Source organism: Harmonia axyridis, chromosome 3 (assembly GCF_914767665.1).
Source record: "Harmonia axyridis chromosome 3, icHarAxyr1.1, whole genome shotgun sequence".
In the NCBI taxonomy this organism is placed as follows: Eukaryota; Metazoa; Arthropoda; class Insecta; order Coleoptera; family Coccinellidae; genus Harmonia; species Harmonia axyridis.
In genome coordinates, this window is record NC_059503.1 from 28805711 (window position 1) to 28825044 (window position 19334).

At 33.3% G+C, this 19334-nt stretch overlaps 3 protein-coding genes across 7 annotated transcripts; 2 read left to right on the plus strand and 1 right to left on the minus strand.

The window, feature by feature from the left end:
• Positions 1–286: 286 nt before the first annotated feature.
• LOC123676571 (translocon-associated protein subunit delta-like) lies at positions 287–960 on the plus strand. Its single transcript, XM_045612541.1, has one exon. The coding sequence runs from the start codon at positions 363–365 to the stop codon at positions 906–908; it is 546 nt and encodes a 181-aa protein (XP_045468497.1). The 5' UTR covers positions 287–362; the 3' UTR covers positions 909–960.
• A 29-nt stretch (positions 961–989) lies between these two features.
• LOC123676570 (RILP-like protein homolog) lies at positions 990–6591 on the minus strand. 5 transcript variants are annotated; one of them, XM_045612537.1, is made up of 9 exons: positions 6430–6591; positions 5919–6356; positions 4791–5054; positions 4388–4585; positions 3449–3624; positions 3279–3380; positions 2724–2816; positions 2551–2654; positions 990–1949 (listed from the first exon to the last, which is right to left on the minus strand). In XM_045612537.1, exons 2-9 carry the CDS (start codon positions 6231–6233, stop codon positions 1768–1770), a joined length of 1434 nt encoding a protein of 477 aa, XP_045468493.1. In that variant the 5' UTR covers positions 6234–6356; positions 6430–6591; the 3' UTR covers positions 990–1767. The 5 variants fall into 5 exon arrangements, with proteins under 5 accessions (XP_045468493.1, XP_045468490.1, XP_045468494.1 ...); XM_045612534.1 differs by having other exon boundaries at positions 5919–6591; XM_045612538.1 differs by lacking the exon at positions 3279–3380 and having other exon boundaries at positions 5919–6588.
• A 5713-nt stretch (positions 6592–12304) lies between these two features.
• LOC123676574 (arylsulfatase B-like) lies at positions 12305–19196 on the plus strand. Its single transcript, XM_045612562.1, has 8 exons — positions 12305–12716; positions 14464–14623; positions 17181–17431; positions 17504–17756; positions 17916–18073; positions 18210–18345; positions 18433–18594; positions 18672–19196. The coding sequence occupies exons 1-8, from the start codon at positions 12609–12611 to the stop codon at positions 19148–19150; spliced, it is 1707 nt and encodes a 568-aa protein (XP_045468518.1). The 5' UTR covers positions 12305–12608; the 3' UTR covers positions 19151–19196.
• The last annotated feature ends 138 nt before the right edge of the window (positions 19197–19334 follow it).

Sequence of the window (19334 nt, forward strand, 5' to 3'; positions counted from 1 at the left end):
CTAAATATTCTAAGAATAAATTCCGATCACTTTAGTTAGTCTTTTTTGAAACCCACAGAATAACACAAATAAAACCCTTATGAACGCCACTGGTCCAAGGCTGTCATTCGGGTATCTTCGGCAACACTGGCAGCGAACTTCTTCGCACAGTTCACCACAGAGAATTCCCTAAGGGATATTCTGTGAAGTTCACACCACATCCCCTTTAGAACTACTGTGTAAATGAATAACTTTATCTGTGAAGCTGTAGTTCAAATATGCATAATCATAGAAAATATAAGATATGAATTAAATTTCAAAAATCAATAATTCACCGCTAAACTTGAAGATCAGAATTGTATATACTCACGCATACCATTAAAATGTTATTATTGCATACAATAATAACATTTCACCATAGTGAAATGTTATCGATACTGATATTTTCCTTGTTATCATTGCAATTCACAGCAGGTTCAACCTGTGGAGATGTGGAAGTATCCACGAAGTCCTACACAACGGAAGATGCTACCGTTCTTTCCCAAATTGCATATATAAGCGAGTTTGAAGTGAAGTGTAATCCAGCTTCTTCATCTCCTGGGAATTTATATGCATTATTTAAGGAAATTATCGTTCCCGTGGCAAACGTCGCACCAAATAAATATCAAATTAGCTGGACAGAGGATTTAAAGACTGCACAAGTCGGAGAAATAATAGTGAAAATATTTGACGAGAATGGCTATGCTGCTTTAAAGAAAGCTTTGAGGAATGGTGACAATATACATGAAGTGGAATATTTTACTACATTGTCAATTTCTCACCCAGGTGCTTATAAAGGGCCTTGTATAAGTTGTGAATTTCTTGCAGCATTGTTTTCTTTGTCAATTGCTTATTATGCTGTGCACTTAAGAATGAAGTTTGTTTCTTAATTGTTTTTATAGGTGAGTATTATGTATATTTAAAATAAAGTATATGATTTTCCTTTTTAGATAATAAATAAAAAACAATAAAACTACAAATATTTTTATAATTTTGGCACAAATACATAAATTGAACTATAATAATGTGCATAAGAATTCAAAACCATTTTAGCTTTTTTGATATATCTATTCTATCCAAATGATATCACATTACAAGTCAAGGCTGTTTATTTCAGCTTTAGTTGTAATGTTTAATATTGTATGGTACATTAATCATCTAGAGAATATAAAATAAAGCTTCTTAAATTGTATTCATAAGAAGAACTAAGCTAATGTGGCAGTTCAAGCCTTTCAAGTCTATAAGACATGATCTTGTCTTTTTTTAAATAAAATACTTTTTGGTCATATTGTAAAATATTCAAAATTTTTTTAAGCCAATTCAAAATTAAGATCTGCATCATAGACTTTGAAACTACTTCTTACATAGTGATTATGTGACAATTTTCGAATCATTGGAAGATCATGCTTTAACTTAGTTTGTTCAAGCAGTATTTGTTATAACCAAGGTCTAACACTTAATTCTTTAAATCTTCGTCATTTCATATTTATTCGCTCACCCTGCATCCCTACTGCTCCCTTTAATATTCACTTGAGTTCACACTTTGATATAAAACTCTCATTTCTATTCCAATATAATATTTTCTCAATAAGGTTTGTAAAATATAAAATTAAAATAAATTTTGACTTATCATTAATATTAAAATAAATAAATTATTAGTTATATTAAAGCATCAGATAATGACTCTGAAAGAATAATACAAAAAAAAAAATCACAGAAATAATATGAAAATCCACCTAAATTTTAAATTTAGGTAAACCAAACATCGCCTGTCAGATCTATGTAGAACATTGAACTGTGTGCTGCATTCGGTAAATTAGAGGGGCACTGGGTCATTAGTAGTTGAGAGAGACACCTTTGAGAGAGGTGACATGCTACGCCTTGGAAAACTTCCACTGCCGCTGCCCCCCTCGGCAAATAATTTCCGAAAACTGTAAATGAAAAATTTATCAGAATATTGAGTTAGAATGTTGAATTTCCTATTAGAGTTAGATGGATGTTTTTGTTAAATATATGGATAAATATAATATCGTCAATATGTATGAAGAAATTTACAGGATGACCCAACTAAACATTTACAATGGAAGTTTCAGGTGGTAATTTTGTACATATGAAAAATGTTCATACTAATTTCATAATTCACAGTAAATTCAACCCTCAAGGATTGCAATAATTTCCTAATGAAATAAGCCTCTAACCTTTTTAAAAGTTAATAAATTTGTACATAGTAGAGCACTTGAATCCTCCGAGCCAAGTTTTATTTTGTTCAAATTCAATGACTGTTGATACGGCATGCAAATTAAAAATCAATTATATCCATGATAAACCACCGTCAACTTCAACACATAAATTGTAATGAAAATTAAATCAACATTTTGTTAAATTCAATAGTTTTCTCTCAAATCAACCTGATCACTAAAAACAACACCTCTCCTACTAATGTTACTTTACATTCTGATTGAACGGATTTTACAAAATTTTTCAAATCAAAATACATCTACCATCCCAAAGTAAAAGTTTTTCATCAAATACCTGTCGATTTATTGAGATAATTTTGCTTAAGTCGATTTATCTTGTCAAGGCCTCTTCCAAAAAAACATTTTTTTCTATTTTCCCTCGTTTTAAAATTACAGAACCTATATATTCAAAAATAAATTAAATAAGGCTTAATTAAAATCGGAATCATTTGTATGAACTCTACTTACAACTTCCTTATCCCTGATTCAGACTTCTTCCATGGTGCATCGTCAGGTTCAAGTGGTATAGGGCCTTGCACAGGTGCATCATCTTCAACAGGTCTGTAAAAAATTTAAATATTAATCAGAAAAATCTACCATTGATGAAAGCTATAACATACATTCTCACATTGTCTATAAATGCATATTGAAGCAGTTTAATGGATTAGAATAAGAGACTTCTTTAAATTGATTTTGAAAAATAATTTTTTGCTTGTTAGATATACCATAGAAGAAATAAACTGTAAGACTGAAATCAAGATCAGTTTTTGATTTTTTTTCCTATATATATATATATTATATATATAAATAATGTAATGTCATAACTTTTTCAAAATAAATACTTATATCAACAAAAAATATATACAATTTTGACAAGGGTCTATCCATCGTATTCTATTGAACAGAAAGAAAGCTTGCCAACGTAGTGATGATACTATTTGAAATAAGCAAAGTCATTCTTCAGTTAGTTGAGCAATGAAATATGGAAGTTAGCTCACTGAATTGTCAAACCAAACAACTTACGGACTAGACGAGTATGTTGGAACACTAGGTTTAGACATTTGAAATGTATTGAGTAAACTATCACAGGCGTTTTCAATACTATTTACAATTTTCTTCATACCTCTGAAATAAAAATACAAAAAAAAAAAAATAAAAACCTAACAATTGAAAAAGAGTAATAATTAACTCACGACTCTGGCTTTGGTTTGGGTCTATAAGTCTCCAATTCATCCTCTAGGTCACTGACACGAGCTTTCAAATCATTTCTTTCATTAAGAATGTCTTTGAGTTCTTCGGTAGTGAACCTAGGCCTATTGGGATCATCCAGATCGAACACTGCAACGTTTGAAGGTAGAGGGAGGTCCATCTGCAATTTTGGTTTATTATTAAAATAATTTCTAACAAGGGATGTTTCATCACACAATATGGAAAGACAGGGTTATGGGATTTACTTTTAAAGATAATAAACTTCTGGGAAAACAAAGGAGATTATCAAGGTTATGGTCCTCTGATAATTTCAGAGCGGTTTTCAATATTTCAGGTAACTAGCTTCGTATATATGGACCACTTGCCACTTGTCGACGAAAATTCGCCTTGGCAGAAGTTTGGAGGCTATTAATTGTTAATCTCTAGTAACTTGTGAACAACTAAAAGTTCTTAATTGCTGTGAAGGGTAGTTGTATCATTATAGTCTTGAATGTCAGATGCTATGGAAAATGTTCTTAAACAATAGTCTGGAAATTAAAATGACATTTGGTAGTGGTAATTGAACTTCACCAGAATAAAAGTACGGTTTTACTGGTGACAGATAACTCACCAAAGTTTGAGGAAATAGCCACCGTTTTTTGAGGAATTTTTTATATACAGACTCTCAACTAACTAACCATAGTAACCAAGTAGATATATGAACCATACCCCAAGTTAATGTCTGAAATGGCCATTGTAAAACTTTTATTATGAAAAAAAAAAAACCATACCATATTGTGAAAATAGAGATAAAAGGAAATTATGTTATCTTTAAAAGGAGAATGTAAGTACACATTTCTGCAATATCTGATTATATGCACTTTATGGATAGGTATTTCATTAATCTCAAAGGACGCAATGGAGTGCAATGAAAATTTTCTAACTTTGCTCAAATCCTCGTTCTCCTTTTCTGCCAAACCTAACCGCTGTTTCAATCCATTGATACCACGTTGTTGATCTTGTATCTGAACCAGAAAATCTGCCCTCTCCTCACAAAGGTTCCTAACCTGGGTCTGAAGATTCTTGTGTTTTCTTTTTGCGTCCCTTGTTGAAGCTTGAAGCCGTTCATAGTTGGATTTCATCTGAAAAGAATATTGAATACTTCAAAAAAAGAAAAGCTGGAGCTCTTGGAATAATACTTGGCAGAAATGTTCATGTCTTCAGGAATTGAATATTGATTCTCAATTCAAACTTCAATGAGGAAGCAATTTTAATTAATTTACATTAATAACAGGTTTGTTTCCATATAACACAACAAATTTCTCACTAAAAAATTATGCTACTTACATTGTCAATTTCATTAATTTTTTCCTGGATCTGCCTATCTTTAGAGCGAATTTCGTCCCTTTGCTTTTCTATGGTGTCTTTCATTTGTTGCAGTATTTCGCCATTGCCAGGATTCTCTGAAGTTTCAACCTCGTTTTCCTTATCATTTGGACTGCTGCTGGTCTGTACTTTAAGAAGACGTCTGTTTTCCTCTTGAAGCTTAGCTATGACATTATAGAGTTCATTACTATCCTTGCGCCATTGTTCTTCTATGGCTTCAAGATCCTACAAGAAAATGTGAATTTATGAGATCTCATGACATTTGAGGTGAATTCAAAGGATTATTTTTTTAACTATAGTATGAGAATAGAGTTAATATTTTTCTATTTCTGTTTTTCATCAATAGAGTAGTAGTAGTATCAGAAGACGTCACAGAACAGCTGCTACGGGGACATTTAATGCTTCACATGACTAGAATGGGCTACCTCAAGTCAGTGTAACCTGTTCAATGGACCATGAGTTATTCTTTATGTGTTGATACATGTACCCCAGCAACTGATCGGTCCATAGAGGTCTGATAATACTCCATAAGGTAGTGGCACACTTAATTTTAGATCATCAAACAAATAAAGAAAAATAAATAGAATAGAATATTTTTGGTTATTCATATAAGCAAAAAATGTACTGTAAATTAATACATTCATTTGGTGGGAAACAGTCTGAACCCTAAATATTAATAGCATATACATAAATGCTGCAATTACATATCTATCTATCTATCATATTTTTCCAATCCCTCTCGTATATTTTAATAACTGAAGTCACGGAGTAGTTCATTGCTGGTTAGGTACATATTTACATTTACAAAAACCTACAAATATTTGATTGCCATACCGGCAAAAATTAACTGTAAACACAACACTAATTGAGACTGGTAAAAATTCATAATCTAATGGTTCTACGTTCGCATAACTACTGTAAATTGCCTTAAGTGGATATAAGATATTGCTAGGAAATGCAAATAAAAAATCCGCTAATAGGAAGTAATGGTGTTCCTAAAAATGATTAAGAGCTGACATATGAATTACGAATTCATTATAATTACAGAAATTAGAATTACACATTCCCGAATGAATAAAATCTACTCACCCGTTCGAATTTGGCCCTGTATTCAGCCTTTTCAATCTTGTCATTTTCCAGCAGAGAAACTTTGTTTTGCAGCTCTAAAAGCTGGGCGTTTTCTGTTTCGTTTCTGGTTGCTAGCTGTTCTAAAAGTTCCAGAGCTGTTATTACTCTGGGCATTAGTCCAGTGACGGCAGTTGTTCCGTAAAGATCGATAATTTTCTCGCACTCTTTTCCTATATCTGAGGCAATGTCATACACGTCCACCACGGATATATCACTGAAAGAATCTCTTGTATCATCCATGTTATCACGATGAGTCGAATACTTTAGTCGAGGCATTAATTTTTTAGGGTTTTAGAGCTGAATTGCGACCAGAATATATGGGAAGTCAACCTGCAACCTGTCTTATTATTGATCGATCAGTTCAGTCTTGGGCAGCTCCGGTGAGCAACAGCAACAAGACTGACAGATGAGATTGGTTATTAGAACTACAATAATCGTTAGACCTAATTGTGAAAAATATTAACAGACCTACCGGATCATCATTATTTATCTGGAAATACCAAATATTGGACAAGTGAAACACATTAAATGTCTCGAAGATGTCTGAATAATCACCCTTTGCAATCACTGTCGACTTTTTCAATGAGAAACTTTCTTCTTGAATCAGGAAGATTGCCGACACATCAGTTGATTTCGCATCGTTTCCTAAGGCGCTTAAATTTGGCTATCGTTTCCATGGAAAAACCAAGTACCGGATTTCCCGATGAGATCGCGTCTCCTGAATTATCATTAACAAAATAAAGTCAGTGAACACACTATTATTTTTAGGCAGACAAATTGCAAAAGTTATAATGGAAAATAAAAGTAAATCAATGTTATTCAAAGCCACGTTAGTTTGCTCAATACAAATGTGGTACTGTAAGCAATAAATTATAGCTTACTCATTTATCACTAATTTCGTCCAATTGAAAGAACTTGTGATGGTTTTTCTTTGTTATAATTATGGCCGCCGACAGACATTTTGGCGCCCCGGCAAAATAAAATTTCGCCGTCCTAATTGTCTAATGGTTCCTTTATTGACTGCTATTAAATTAATATGTTTTGATATTCACCAGAAAAAAAAATTGACAGCTGAAGGTTCTGTAGAACATCACTAAATATTTTTCGATTTAATGAGTTACATCTACAGGGTGTTCCACATTGACGCCAAGCTCTATTACGGTTATGCGCTGAAATTAAAATTTTTTTTTTGACACAGTTACATTAGGCTCCATTAAAGCTACATTCTCAAATTGTATGGAAATACTGCTTAAAACTTACCGTTTTTGAGATATTTCGAAGTTTCATAAATTGAAGAGTCTTTAGAAAAACCTAATAACTTGGAAATAAATGAATTTATTTGAATAAAATTTTAAAGTGAATACTGGGAGGTAAGTATCTACTGATTTTTCGATCAATTGGGAATTACAGTAGGCGTTCAAAATGAGACAATTCATTGATGACTTGTTCGTTAATATTGGTCAAATTTTATATGGCACATGGTAGAGAATTTTTCGAAGATATGTAATAAAATTTGCTACTTAATAAAAAATTAATATATGGAATGCCATTTGGAATAAGCCCAATATCAACGATTCAATAAGTCATTAATGAATCGTCTCGTTTTGAACACCCAGTAGTTTTCAATGATTATCGAAAAGCCATCAGTACGTACTTACCTCCGTTCTTCATAGTATTCACTTTCAAATACCTTAGTTCAAAGTTATTAGGTTTTTCCAAAGACCTTTCAATTTATGAAAAATTGAAAGGTCTTCGAACAAGAATTCGAACGAACGAAGACTTCGAACAAAATTGGGTTTATTTATTCCATAGGTACAATCGGAAATTTAAATAAAAACACAGTGTTTCGTATAAGAAAAAAAATGGTCATTTAATTTTTTTGTGTATTTCTGAACAATTCTAGAATGTAGCTCTAATGAAGCCTAATGTTACTGTGTCGAAAAAAGAATCAGCGCTTATCAATGGTGGTGCGCCCTGTATATTTTAGCGCTTTCGAATTGCGGGTTCTTGAATTTTCTTTGAAGGAGCCTCTGTAATTCCTCTCAGGCATGTTTTCAGTTCCATATCAAATCGTATTTTTGAACTCGAAATCACCTTGTCAAAATTATCGAAGGACGTTTTGTCGATTTCGTCAGTTCTTGAAGGTGCATTTTAGTACCTGTATTTTCATAACTATAGTTGAGAGCGCCTATTTGATTTCTTCAATGAAATTGGCGCTTGGTAATTTTTAATTATTGCACTACAAAGAAAAGTTTCACTAATAAAACATTTTTGTGTCAAAAATTATGTCTTGTTTTGTTAACTGACTTTGCGCCCTTGCCATTTAGCACCTCGACAAAATGTCGGGTATGTTGGCCCTGGCTATATTTTTGGATATCTTTATAAATGTTGGTTTTTCCTTGTAATTTGCAGTTTGAATGTTAATGTGTTTGTCCAATCTCTTGAAATTACTTACCAGAAATACCCAGACAAAATATTTTGAGTAGATATTGTTGATTCAAATACATACCAAATTAAGATTTCAATTTGTTCGATTCAATATTCGCAAAATAGAACTGCATGTTTATAGTGTAGAACACTCCACAAATTTTTGGTAAGAAGTATATTAGGAAAGGAAAAATTCAAAAATGTATTAAGTATAATTTTTTTTTAGGATTCAAATTTAAGTAGAATGTAGGAATCGTGAAATGTGATTAATAAACAATGAAAGTGCTTTACTGAATGGACTAGTTTTCATTTTTTTGTTAAGGATTAATTCTCAAAATTTAAGTAAAATGAAACAAAAATTTTGAAGAATCATTGAAATATCTCTAGAAATGAAAAAGTTATGGGACTTTGAAGTCGCGCTTGGAAGAATAATTTCATAGTACGTGTAAGTGGCGTGACGTCACACACTAGACGACTGGTATTCGCAGGGTGCTTACGAATTCATTGGTGTACAATCACTTGTGCCGTTCGTGTCGTATTTTGTTCGTTACAGGATGGCTGAAATAACTTACTATATACATACATATAAATTACTTTCTTCTCTTTTTACTTTTCACTCCTCACATAAATATGTTTTGCTATTGATAGACTTCAACAACCAGTACTCAACTACAAAATGTTTATGAAACGTTTTTTAAATAAATCATCGTTATAAGTTGAACCATGATGAAGCAAACTCAAAAGTAGATACTTACTTGAAAAGTTTAACTCCTTTTATTTCAGCACTGACATAAGATGGATTTGAAGAAAAAAACTCCATCACTGCGAATATATCTATTTTAGGCAAATTGTCACTTTGTCCTTTCACGAAGCCTTCTTCCATTATGGTGAAATAAAAACAAAACACTGTACAACTACAAACGGCGCGAAAGCCTTGGCGCGGCTAAGTATTTAAACGTAATTTATGGTGTAGCGATCACAGGCAAGTGCCGTGACGTCAAAGACCAAAGACGTTCCGCGCTAAAATACGTAAATTTAAATAATCTATTTCTCAGTCATTTATTGATGGATTTTCAAAATTTTTTCACTGATTTACTAGTTTTGCTCTATATTTTAATTATATCGTGTCAAATATAGTATTATCAACATCACTAATCTAGTCCATTCTAATGAATGGAGTACGTATAAAAATTGAATTCAGGTTTCAAATTATTCTGCTGAGTTTCGACATTATGAAACGCTCGAACATTTCGTTTTTTTTTCTTCAAGATGGTTGAGTAAAGCAGTCGCAGATGGACCATTATTTCAAATTCGAATGCGTCCACACCCAACACTAGTTAATTTGATGGAAAAATCATTCTTGTAGAAATTCGGATTTCTCGAAAAAAGTAGAAAATGCCACGCTCCAATATTTGCGAACCTGCGGTTTTGACACTATAAAGAGTTCTGAGTTATTGAAGTATGAAATTTCACTCATAAGATGAACATCACCCTGTATATCTCAAACGAAGGCACTCAGGCGATTGAATCCTCTTGATACATGTTCTCCATGATGACCTTCATTCATGGCTGAAATAACATATCTGATTCATGGTATCCTTTTGTCGCATTCTTCCCGGGACATCCTGTATATATAGGTACTATTTTAATACTTCAAAACCATTTCAAAACATATCTCGGTTTTTTTTCAGTTAAAACCTCTGTAATGAATTTGCATTTATAGATAACTATGTATATTTATAATGTATGATACCTTATATGTATATGTGTATTACACCGGCGTACACATAAAAAGGGACCAACGTGTATTAAAAGAAATTTACCTATGTATTTTTAAATGAAACTAGTGCGACAGGATATATTCATCATACATTCCTTCAATATATATGTATAATTAAGAATGAGATATATTTCCAAAATTTAAGACTCAAAATTCACATACTACTTGTAAAGTGGATACCGCTCGATCTCGTGAGCTTTTTCACTCGATTTACTGGTGGGTTTGTTTGTATAATTAACTTTCGTGGGGTAATGATCTAGGTTGGTTAATAACACACTGTTTAAGTAATATGATTGTATATTACATATAAATGGATAATTTAAGATTTAAAAAATGAATAATTATTAGTGATGCTGTTAAGCTCTGTATTATGCTTGTTTTACGATTGGAACTGACTGAGAGTGTTTTTGGGGTGGTGCGTCGAGCTCAAGTAATGCTGATTATGCGCATGGCATAAATGAAGTCATTCGCAATCGATAGGAATCAATACATACCGCCCCCCTTGAAAGGATCGGCTTTCAAAAATAATATGATACAAATGTCTATTGTCTTTCTTAATCTAAGAGTTTATCGGAAGAACACAGACCTTGGTCACTGGTCGTTTTAAAACACCATTAGCGGTTTTCACATTAACTACCCGCACTATTCCGTCTTTGCCTGGAAATACCTCGATAATACGGCCCATTTTCCAACACAAAGGAGCTGTATTGTCGTCCTTGAGTAGCACCAAAGTTCCAGTTTCAAGTGAGGTTGACGCCACTTCATCCTCCCTTGAAGATGATTCAAGTATTCATGCGACCATCTTTGCCAAAAATGTTGGGTTTGTCGCTGAATACCCTTGAAGTGGGATAGGCGGTTGCTTGGAATAGGTCTCACGTCTTCTTAAGGTAAAGTGGTCAATGATTCGCCAATAAGGAAGTGTGCCGGTGTGAGAGATCGTTGGGATCGTTAGACATAGGGGATAATGGTCGGGAATTAAGGACTGCTTCAATTTGAGTTACTACAGTGTATAGACCCTCAAAAGTGAGATGTGAATTTCCAATGATTCTCTTTCAATGAAATTTGGTTGATTTCACGCTTGTCTCCCACAAACCTCCGAAATTAGGAGCATATGGTGGAGAAAAATGCCAATTTATTTTCTTCATACTAATGAATTCATTGAAAGGCTTATCATGCTTGAGCTTTGACAAAATAACCTTCAATTCACGTTCGGCGCTGACAAAATTGGTACCGTTATCACTGTAAATGTCGGTACAAACACCCTTCCTGGTCATACAATTAAAATCTAAAAAAATGGTATAATCCACAATTCAATTATCTTAAAAGTACTTTTGAGATGACCAGTAAGTTTTCTTCAAAGGTGACTCTCATTGTTATGGTTCTGCATAACTTTTCATTGTTATTAATTTGCCCTGAAGATGGCCATGTAAATGACCGAAAGCTAGGCCAAATTCAATAAAGAGCTCAATAAGATATTTGAGTGACTTTATACATAATACATTATTCCTTTGAAGCCTTTGCTTTGCTTACAAATTATTTTTTTCCATAAACAAACAGTCTTTTATCAATAAACGAAACTCATTTTTATTCAATTTTCAAATAACAATAAACGTAGCGTCACTTAACCTTATATTATAATATTTCGACCCAAACACAATTTCGACGAATTTTTTCGAAATTTGGTGCTAACGAGAAAAGAAGAGGTATATGGTATGGTACTGGCGGAGTCAACTGTGAGCCAAGCCCGAGATTTATTTTAGTACAGTTGGTCAATTTTTGGGTTTATAGATGACGCTCGACATCAAAGATATTTTGTGAAACATCTAATTGATAGACATATTTCTTCTTGCTCTCTTGTTTTCCAAACTCTTTTTCCAGATATCGCAGAAACGTTGACACGCCACTGGAATACCCATGATCCATTTCTTCGGAGTTCAACCAACTCGACAAAATGAATACATTTGCACATAATTAAATCAATTAGCATCGATGAATTTGAGTCTTCAATTCAAAATCTGAAACGCGTAATATAGATTTGAGAAATTTTGATGTGAAGATACCTGATTATTGAGCGTTAAGTTTAACTCTTCATCGACGAATAAATATTAATCAATTTCCCAAATATGTCTTGCAAGTTTTTCTCATGAAGTTCAAAATTCATATTAATTGCATATTTGTAATTGTATTCTTGGAATCCTTGATCATTGACAAGACGAGATATTTCAAACTCATCTCGACTTCCGGTTATTACCATGTTTCATCAGATAAACAAAAACTTGTTGAAAGCGCGGTAGCAAACTACTACTAAAAATTTTTATCAGTGAATTAATTTGAAAATAATCACTTTACCGTACAACTCGATTACTTGTTCGTAAGCTAGTGCACGAAAACGGTAACTTATATGAGAGCACCGTTAGTATCCTTCAATTTTTATTCGCGGTGAAATGAAGGCGCCTTTATATATTTTTTTAACTGCTCTCGTGTTCGCTCAAGAGGTTCAAATGGTGAAAAATGCTCCCCCTAATATTATTATGATATTGGCCGACGATATGGTGAGTTTTTTTTAATACATTATTTGGTGTGTAGGTACATATAGGTATAGTATATCCAAAGTCACTTGGAGGAAGGCAGAATATTTCGATTATACAAGGGTTGTCCAAGTTTCCAGAAATTCCTTTGGGGTCAGTGAATTTATTGCCTTACAATACTTTCAAATGAATCCCAGTATTTAGCGGATCGCGGTATCCACCTCAAAGGGACATCTAGCCAACCTTTTTTATGGATCTCAATCAATATTTTCAAGGGTATTAAAATTCATTTAAAGTAAAAGATAATTTACATATCTCAGTTGGTTTAGTACAACTCAGGCGATTCATGTTAGTGGAGTCGATAGAATGACTGGTACGCATCAAAATATACTGAAACTCATCAGGAATAGTTCGACGAAAGTGAAAAGTACATATTATTCTCAAGAATTTTACGATAGGTGATTTAATTTTCTTTTTTTTTTATTAAGTTTGTTTGTTGGTTTGAAATTATATTAGGTAAATTGGGTTTGTTGTTATTTGAAAAGGAAAATAAACAGTTATTCATTTATCTGAGCCCAACTGAGGGAACATTTCAATTAGAAAATTTAATCTTGATCAATTTACTGAGATCGATAACCCTACCTATAATTATTTAAATTATGTGAAATCTCAAAGAAGCTAAAAAATTTTAATCCTTATTACTGACATCATTTAAAAGCTTTTCTAAAAAGGATTGTGAAAATACTTTGTAGGGTCAACTGCCATCTATATTTACACGTAGTAAGGGTGGATTTGTCATTAATTTGTTTCCAGCGCTCCAATTCGTCAGCATATCTGTTTCGCAATTTTTAAAATGAATCGGACAAATAATTTTTCTTTAATTTCAAATTACAAAAGTGATTTCGTGTGATAACGATGGAAAATGTAGGTAATTTGTTAATAAAGACTCCCATGATCTAGCCTTGGCCCACATTTCTTGAAAATGTAATACAAAAATGTTTTGATCATGGGATCATTTATTTGAAATAGTAGATATATTAAGTATCGAACGGTAAGGACATTTTACCGATCGTAGACAATAGTCTGGATTTTGGAGCGCAGCGACAACTCAAATCATTGTTTGAGAGCTTACCAATTGATTGTAGATTGTCAAAGTGACAATAATTGTCTGAGAGCTTATTGATTTCAGATAGTAAAAGTGAAAATAATTTACTTATAATTAAAAATTGAGCGTATCAAGTTTTCTGAAGAAAAAGAAATTCAGAAAGACAGAAAAATCGGCTGTTCTGCAGTTATTCCCGAGAAATCGAAACTTCGTTACGAGGGTTCATACAAGACATTCAAGAAATGGATTCAGGTAAAAGGCAGCCAAATCAATGAAAAAGTATTGCTTGCTTATTTCGTTCGACGAATTAAATTCAAATTAATCGTGAATTATTCCATTGAATATTTTAGCCATTCTCACTTACCGTTCGCTGAACGGTAAGTGATTCACTTTTCTGTTTATCTTAGCAACCAGTAAAATAATCTACCGATTTAGAAACAAACCTGGTAACTAACAAAAGTCGTTCTATCGTGCAAAAAGTATATTATTGCTAAAGGGTCCTTATAAGAATACGATTAAATAAATTTGTTTAAATAATATCTACTAATTTTGGGTTCATTATCCAATTTCCGGTACTTTATACATTATAGAATTACTACGATGATTTCACGTTGATCATCTTAGTGTAAAGCTGACCCTTATTTAGCTTTTTCTTTAATGCTTTAGGGTTCCAACGACGCCAGCTACAGGGGTTCCGACCAGTTCACGACGCCAAATATAGACGCTTTGGGCTACAACGGTCTTATTTTTGACAGACACTATACCGAACCTATTTGTACACCATCTAGAGCAGCACTACTCACGGGTCAAAACCCTAGCAAATTAGGTGAGGTGATTTAGTTAAAGATTCTTGATTATATTAAGATAACCATCATTTACGAATTTGGTATAGTATATCCGAAGTCACTTGGAGGAAGCCATAATATTTCGATGATACAAGGGTTGTCCAAGTTTCCAGAAATTTCTTCGGGGCCTGTGAATTTATTGCCTAATAATCTTTCAAATGAACCCAGGTATTTAGCGGATGGAGGTATTCACTTCAAAGGGACATCTTTGGCCAAGCGTTTTTATGGACTAGTTCAAGTGACTTTGGATATATTATACAGAGATATATAGCAGTTACAAGACGAATAAATACATTGCTCACGAATAGTGTGAGCTAACGTCATAGAACAGGTGCTAAGGGCACATCCGATGCTTCACTCAACTGGAACAGGATTTTGATTGGTCAAGACTGTTTCAAATTAGTCTATCTAACAGCCTGTTGGGTGACACGAATGTCACCCCCCTCCAGCAGCTTATCGGGACATAGGGCCTTATTGAAAACTTATTTGTATTCTCCTGAATGCCTGTGAAATAGTACAATTACATTTAACCAGGGCTCACAATTGTTGCATCAACGAAGGGTTAAAAAAAATGTCAAATGAGAAGCTCAGGCTGCAAGCTTCGGCAATGAGAATTGACGCCAACCTCACTAGGAGAACTCATATCTATAGCAGGTTATCAACTTGAGACTCGCAGCGCCCTTTTTCTCTCTAGTATTTGGATACTCGGCAAATCAGAGAATTAGAGTTTGAAATAATGACATAACATGTCATTATTATATTATATTAGTTATGAGGACTTGATTTGACAATTAGACATTTCTATTCTATTCAGTTCCAAGGCACTTTCAAAATGATCTTTGAATATATCAGGGAGTTAATCACGCGTTGCTCATCTGTATCTTGGATTCAACTTCAATTTTATTCTATGTTCAAAAATAAAATCACCGACTTTAGCCTAGGATACGCGTAGGATAGAAAAATCTCCTCGTCGTCGGCTTTCTCACTCCGCGCTAAGAAAAACATTCACTCAATCCCAGATATTTAAAATATCAAAAAGGAAGAGAGCTCGGTCGTCTCCTGTCCTTGTGATCCCCCTGGTTCTCGTCGAACTTCTGGTCCTCTTACACGCGTTCCTTGGACATGTCCGTCGCTTCCTAGGAAATTTTTCACCGTCCTTGCAGTACCTAAAAGAACAGCTTTTTGCATTATATTACATATATACTCACTAAGTCCTAGTTGCTTGATATTTTTCTTGAGATTTTTGGGTACTATTCCTGAGATATGTTGAGATGATAATAGTTTTCGTTGATATCATTCCCCACTATTTTGAAATTTTTTCGACCTCCTTTTGGCGCATGTTGTTATTTCTGCGTCGACTAATTATGTTTCTGCCTATAAACGGCATTCTTTTTTACAAGATTTTCTTAATATTTCAATAGAGTTGTACCATTATATCACAACATGAATGTAGATTCGATTAAGGTTGTCCAGTGAATTCGGATACGAACATATTAAAAAAAAATCATTTGTATAATATTGTTAGTATTATTTTATTTTTATCTGTGACAACTAACAAATAATAGAATATACAATACCATTAGTTATCTATTGGTATGTGATAATAACACAAATGGACATCAACCTTGGCTTCGATATCGGCGAGTATTTGAAGCTACTTACGAAAAAGTAATGATAAACTTCAATTTGTCCAAATTTTCAAGTGATTATTGAGTTGAAGGGCAAAAGTCTTGTGAAACTAAAGTTTTTTTTTTCTGTATTAAAAATGGGTGGAAATTTATTTCCGAATATTATGAATTTCTATTAAGTTCAAATAAATAAAATATTCAATAGGTATTTTTCAAATTGCTTCACACTGGCCCTTAAAACATTTGTTATCATGGCTTGATCGATTTTTTATTGCCCCATAAATTGAAACCCCACATCCATGACCGAGCTGATGAACAGCTGAATTTAGCATAGATATCTGAGTTTGAGTCCCAGGAAGCAGGGATGTCCTGTTTCATCTGTACTAACATTAACAAATAAATATAATAAAGTAGAATATACTTATCTGGGTTTATTGAAAAGCGGGCCCATAAAAATGAAAATTACCACTACACCATAAATTGAAGCTCTTTTGCTTTCATTCGAAATTTATTTTAAATCTGTTTTTTATACCGAGACTAAGTGTATAAGGCGTATACTGATAAAACTGTGATAATATTCAATTGCTGTTTAACTGTTCCTCAAGCTATATTTTTACTAAATTCTCAAATTCCCAACCATCAAACAGTTTATTCTGGTATCATTTTGAGATATGAGTAAAATTTATAAAATATCTTCAAGCCCCATTTTGAAACACTTGTAGCTTTGAGATCATTATCCTTGATATAATATTTTCCTAGTGGTTGACAAGATCTGTCAACTTGAAAGCAATTAAATCGTACTCATACATGTTGCATAGGTATTTGGCAATCTTGGTTTTTGTCATTTTTGTCTATTCATTACCTTAGGTCAGTATATTATATGATTCAATAACGTTGTTTTTTTTTTCAGGTCTACAAGGAACTCCGATAGCACCAGGAGAAGATCGTCATCTTCCAGTTGAGGTTGAAACCTTACCCTCTCTGCTCAAGAACCTAGGTTATGACACCCATTTGGTGGGAAAATGGCACCTAGGATCCGCGCGGAGAAAAGAAACGCCTACTAGAAGAGGGTTCGATTCGCATTATGGATACTGGAATGGATATGTTGGCTATTTTAGCTATGAAGTCAGCAGTATCAGCCAAATCGGAAACGTCACCAAGGTAACATACATATAGAAAAGCGAAAGGACATATTTTTTCTTGGAAATTTCCCTCAGTAATAAGTACTTTCAGGCTTTGCGAGGTTTTGATCTGTGGCATAACTTCACTGATGCCTGGTCAGATAAAGGCACCTATGCTACTGATCTCTTCACCAAAAAGGCACTTGAAGTAATCCAGGAACAAAATGTAAAAGTCCCCTTGTTCCTGATGGTCAACCATTTGGCGGTGCATACTGGAGACGACGATATAGTGGAAGTTAAGGATGAGAAATTGATGAATGAAACATTTGGATACATTGAAAACCTAGAAAGAAGAAGATATGCAGGCAAGTCAATTCAACAACTTTGTGGTTATGTATACAACCTTCATCTAAATGTTTATTTAATTCGTCATAAAGAATTTTCTAACCTGAGCCACAATCCTCAAGATTCACTTCTCAGATAATATGAATATTTGCACATCATTTGGTCAATCTGTCTTGCAGATGCTCTCACCCAGTTAGACAATTCAGTTGGAAAGATAGTAGAAAAACTCCAGGAGAAGGAAATGCTAAATAATAGTGTCCTTATTTTCATGTCAGACAATGGTGCCCAAATTAATGGGTTTTACCACAACGGAGGTTCCAATTTTCCACTTAGGGGAGTAAGTTTTGATGTTAATGATGTTAGATGCTCCATATAAACTGGGTTTATTTTTGTATAGTTTGAATGAGGACTAATGCACCTACAACACGAAAATTTAAAAATTTTAATTACTAAGATATCTTGATGTGTTCAAGGAGAAATTTTCTCTTCATGAAGGAGGTGTAAGGAATGCAGCAGTAATGTATAGTCCTCTGCTTGAGAAGAAGAATTATGTCTATAAATATCCCCTACATATCACAGATTGGCTTCCCACTCTTTACAGCTTAGCAGGTGAAATCAAAATCTCTTTGTTATTATGCTTGAAGATAATTCACTTTGTATACACATTATATTTGTATTTACTTTCCTTTTTTTCAGGAGGGAATCTCTCATTGTTGAAGAACTTGGATGGTGTTAATCAATGGGACAATATCTGTAGAAACAAACCAAGTCAAAAGAAAGACTTTTTGATCAACATAGATGAGGCAATACCTTACTCAGCAATCATAGGTTACCACGGCCAATTTAAGTTAATGAATGGTAAGATCTACAAATGAAAAATCAACATTATCTGCAAAATTAGTCTCAACCTGATAATTAAAATAATGTTTCTGCAGGGACTACTTTATCAGGATTTTATGATAAATATGGAGAAGAACCAAAAGTTCCAAAAAAATTGGCCTATAACATATCTGCTGTCTTGGGTAGTAGTGTGAATAAAGCCATCCATAGATCTAACCCTGATCACAGTGATCTCACTCCATGTACTATTATAGAACTCAGAAAATCTGCTTCTACTATAAGACAAAATTTGAAATGCAAAGACAAAGGGAAGAGAAACAAACCAGATATCTGTTCAGGATTTTGCCTTTTTGATCTTCTTGAAGATCCATGTGAGACAGAAAATTTGATAAAGGATGAGTCAAAGAAAGATATAATTAATAATTTGAAGTTTAAACTTCAACAATACTGGGAAGTAATGGTTCCTCAGACCAATAAAGCAGTAGACATTGAATCCAATCCTGCCAAATATAATGGATCATGGTGTACATGGAAAGATGATCAATTATGTGTGAAAACTCCTTTGAAAATATGAATTTTCTTAAATAAATTTTTTAAATAAAAATGCATTTCCAGAAAAAGTTTACTTTCATTATCAGGAAAAATTCTCCTTGTTTCTTGTTTTTGGTAACTAAAACAATATTCCATTCCAATAATTCCATCAAGTAAGGACTGAATCCATTAAATAATACAAAATATGCCTAATATTTTTTGTGATA

What these genes read in the sequence shown, in the direction of transcription:
- LOC123676571 (XM_045612541.1), top strand. Translation starts at nt 363, where the DNA reads ATGTTATTATTGCATACAATAATAACATTTCACCATAGTGAAATGTTA.
- LOC123676570 (XM_045612537.1), bottom strand. Translation starts at nt 6,233, where the DNA reads ATGCCTCGACTAAAGTATTCGACTCATCGTGATAACATGGATGATACA. An exon ending in ACAGGGCCAAATTCGAACGG is followed by an intron (nt 5,055 to 5,918) that starts GTGAGTAGATTT and finishes ATTTTCTTGTAG; the next exon opens with GATCTTGAAGCCATAGAAGA. An exon ending in CCAACATACTCGTCTAGTCC is followed by an intron (nt 2,817 to 3,278) that starts GTAAGTTGTTTG and finishes AATTTTTTACAG; the next exon opens with ACCTGTTGAAGATGATGCAC.
- LOC123676574 (XM_045612562.1), top strand. Translation starts at nt 12,609, where the DNA reads ATGAAGGCGCCTTTATATATTTTTTTAACTGCTCTCGTGTTCGCTCAA. An exon ending in TCAAAACCCTAGCAAATTAG is followed by an intron (nt 14,624 to 17,180) that starts GTGAGGTGATTT and finishes TTTTTTTTTCAG; the next exon opens with GTCTACAAGGAACTCCGATA. An exon ending in CACTCTTTACAGCTTAGCAG is followed by an intron (nt 18,346 to 18,432) that starts GTGAAATCAAAA and finishes CCTTTTTTTCAG; the next exon opens with GAGGGAATCTCTCATTGTTG.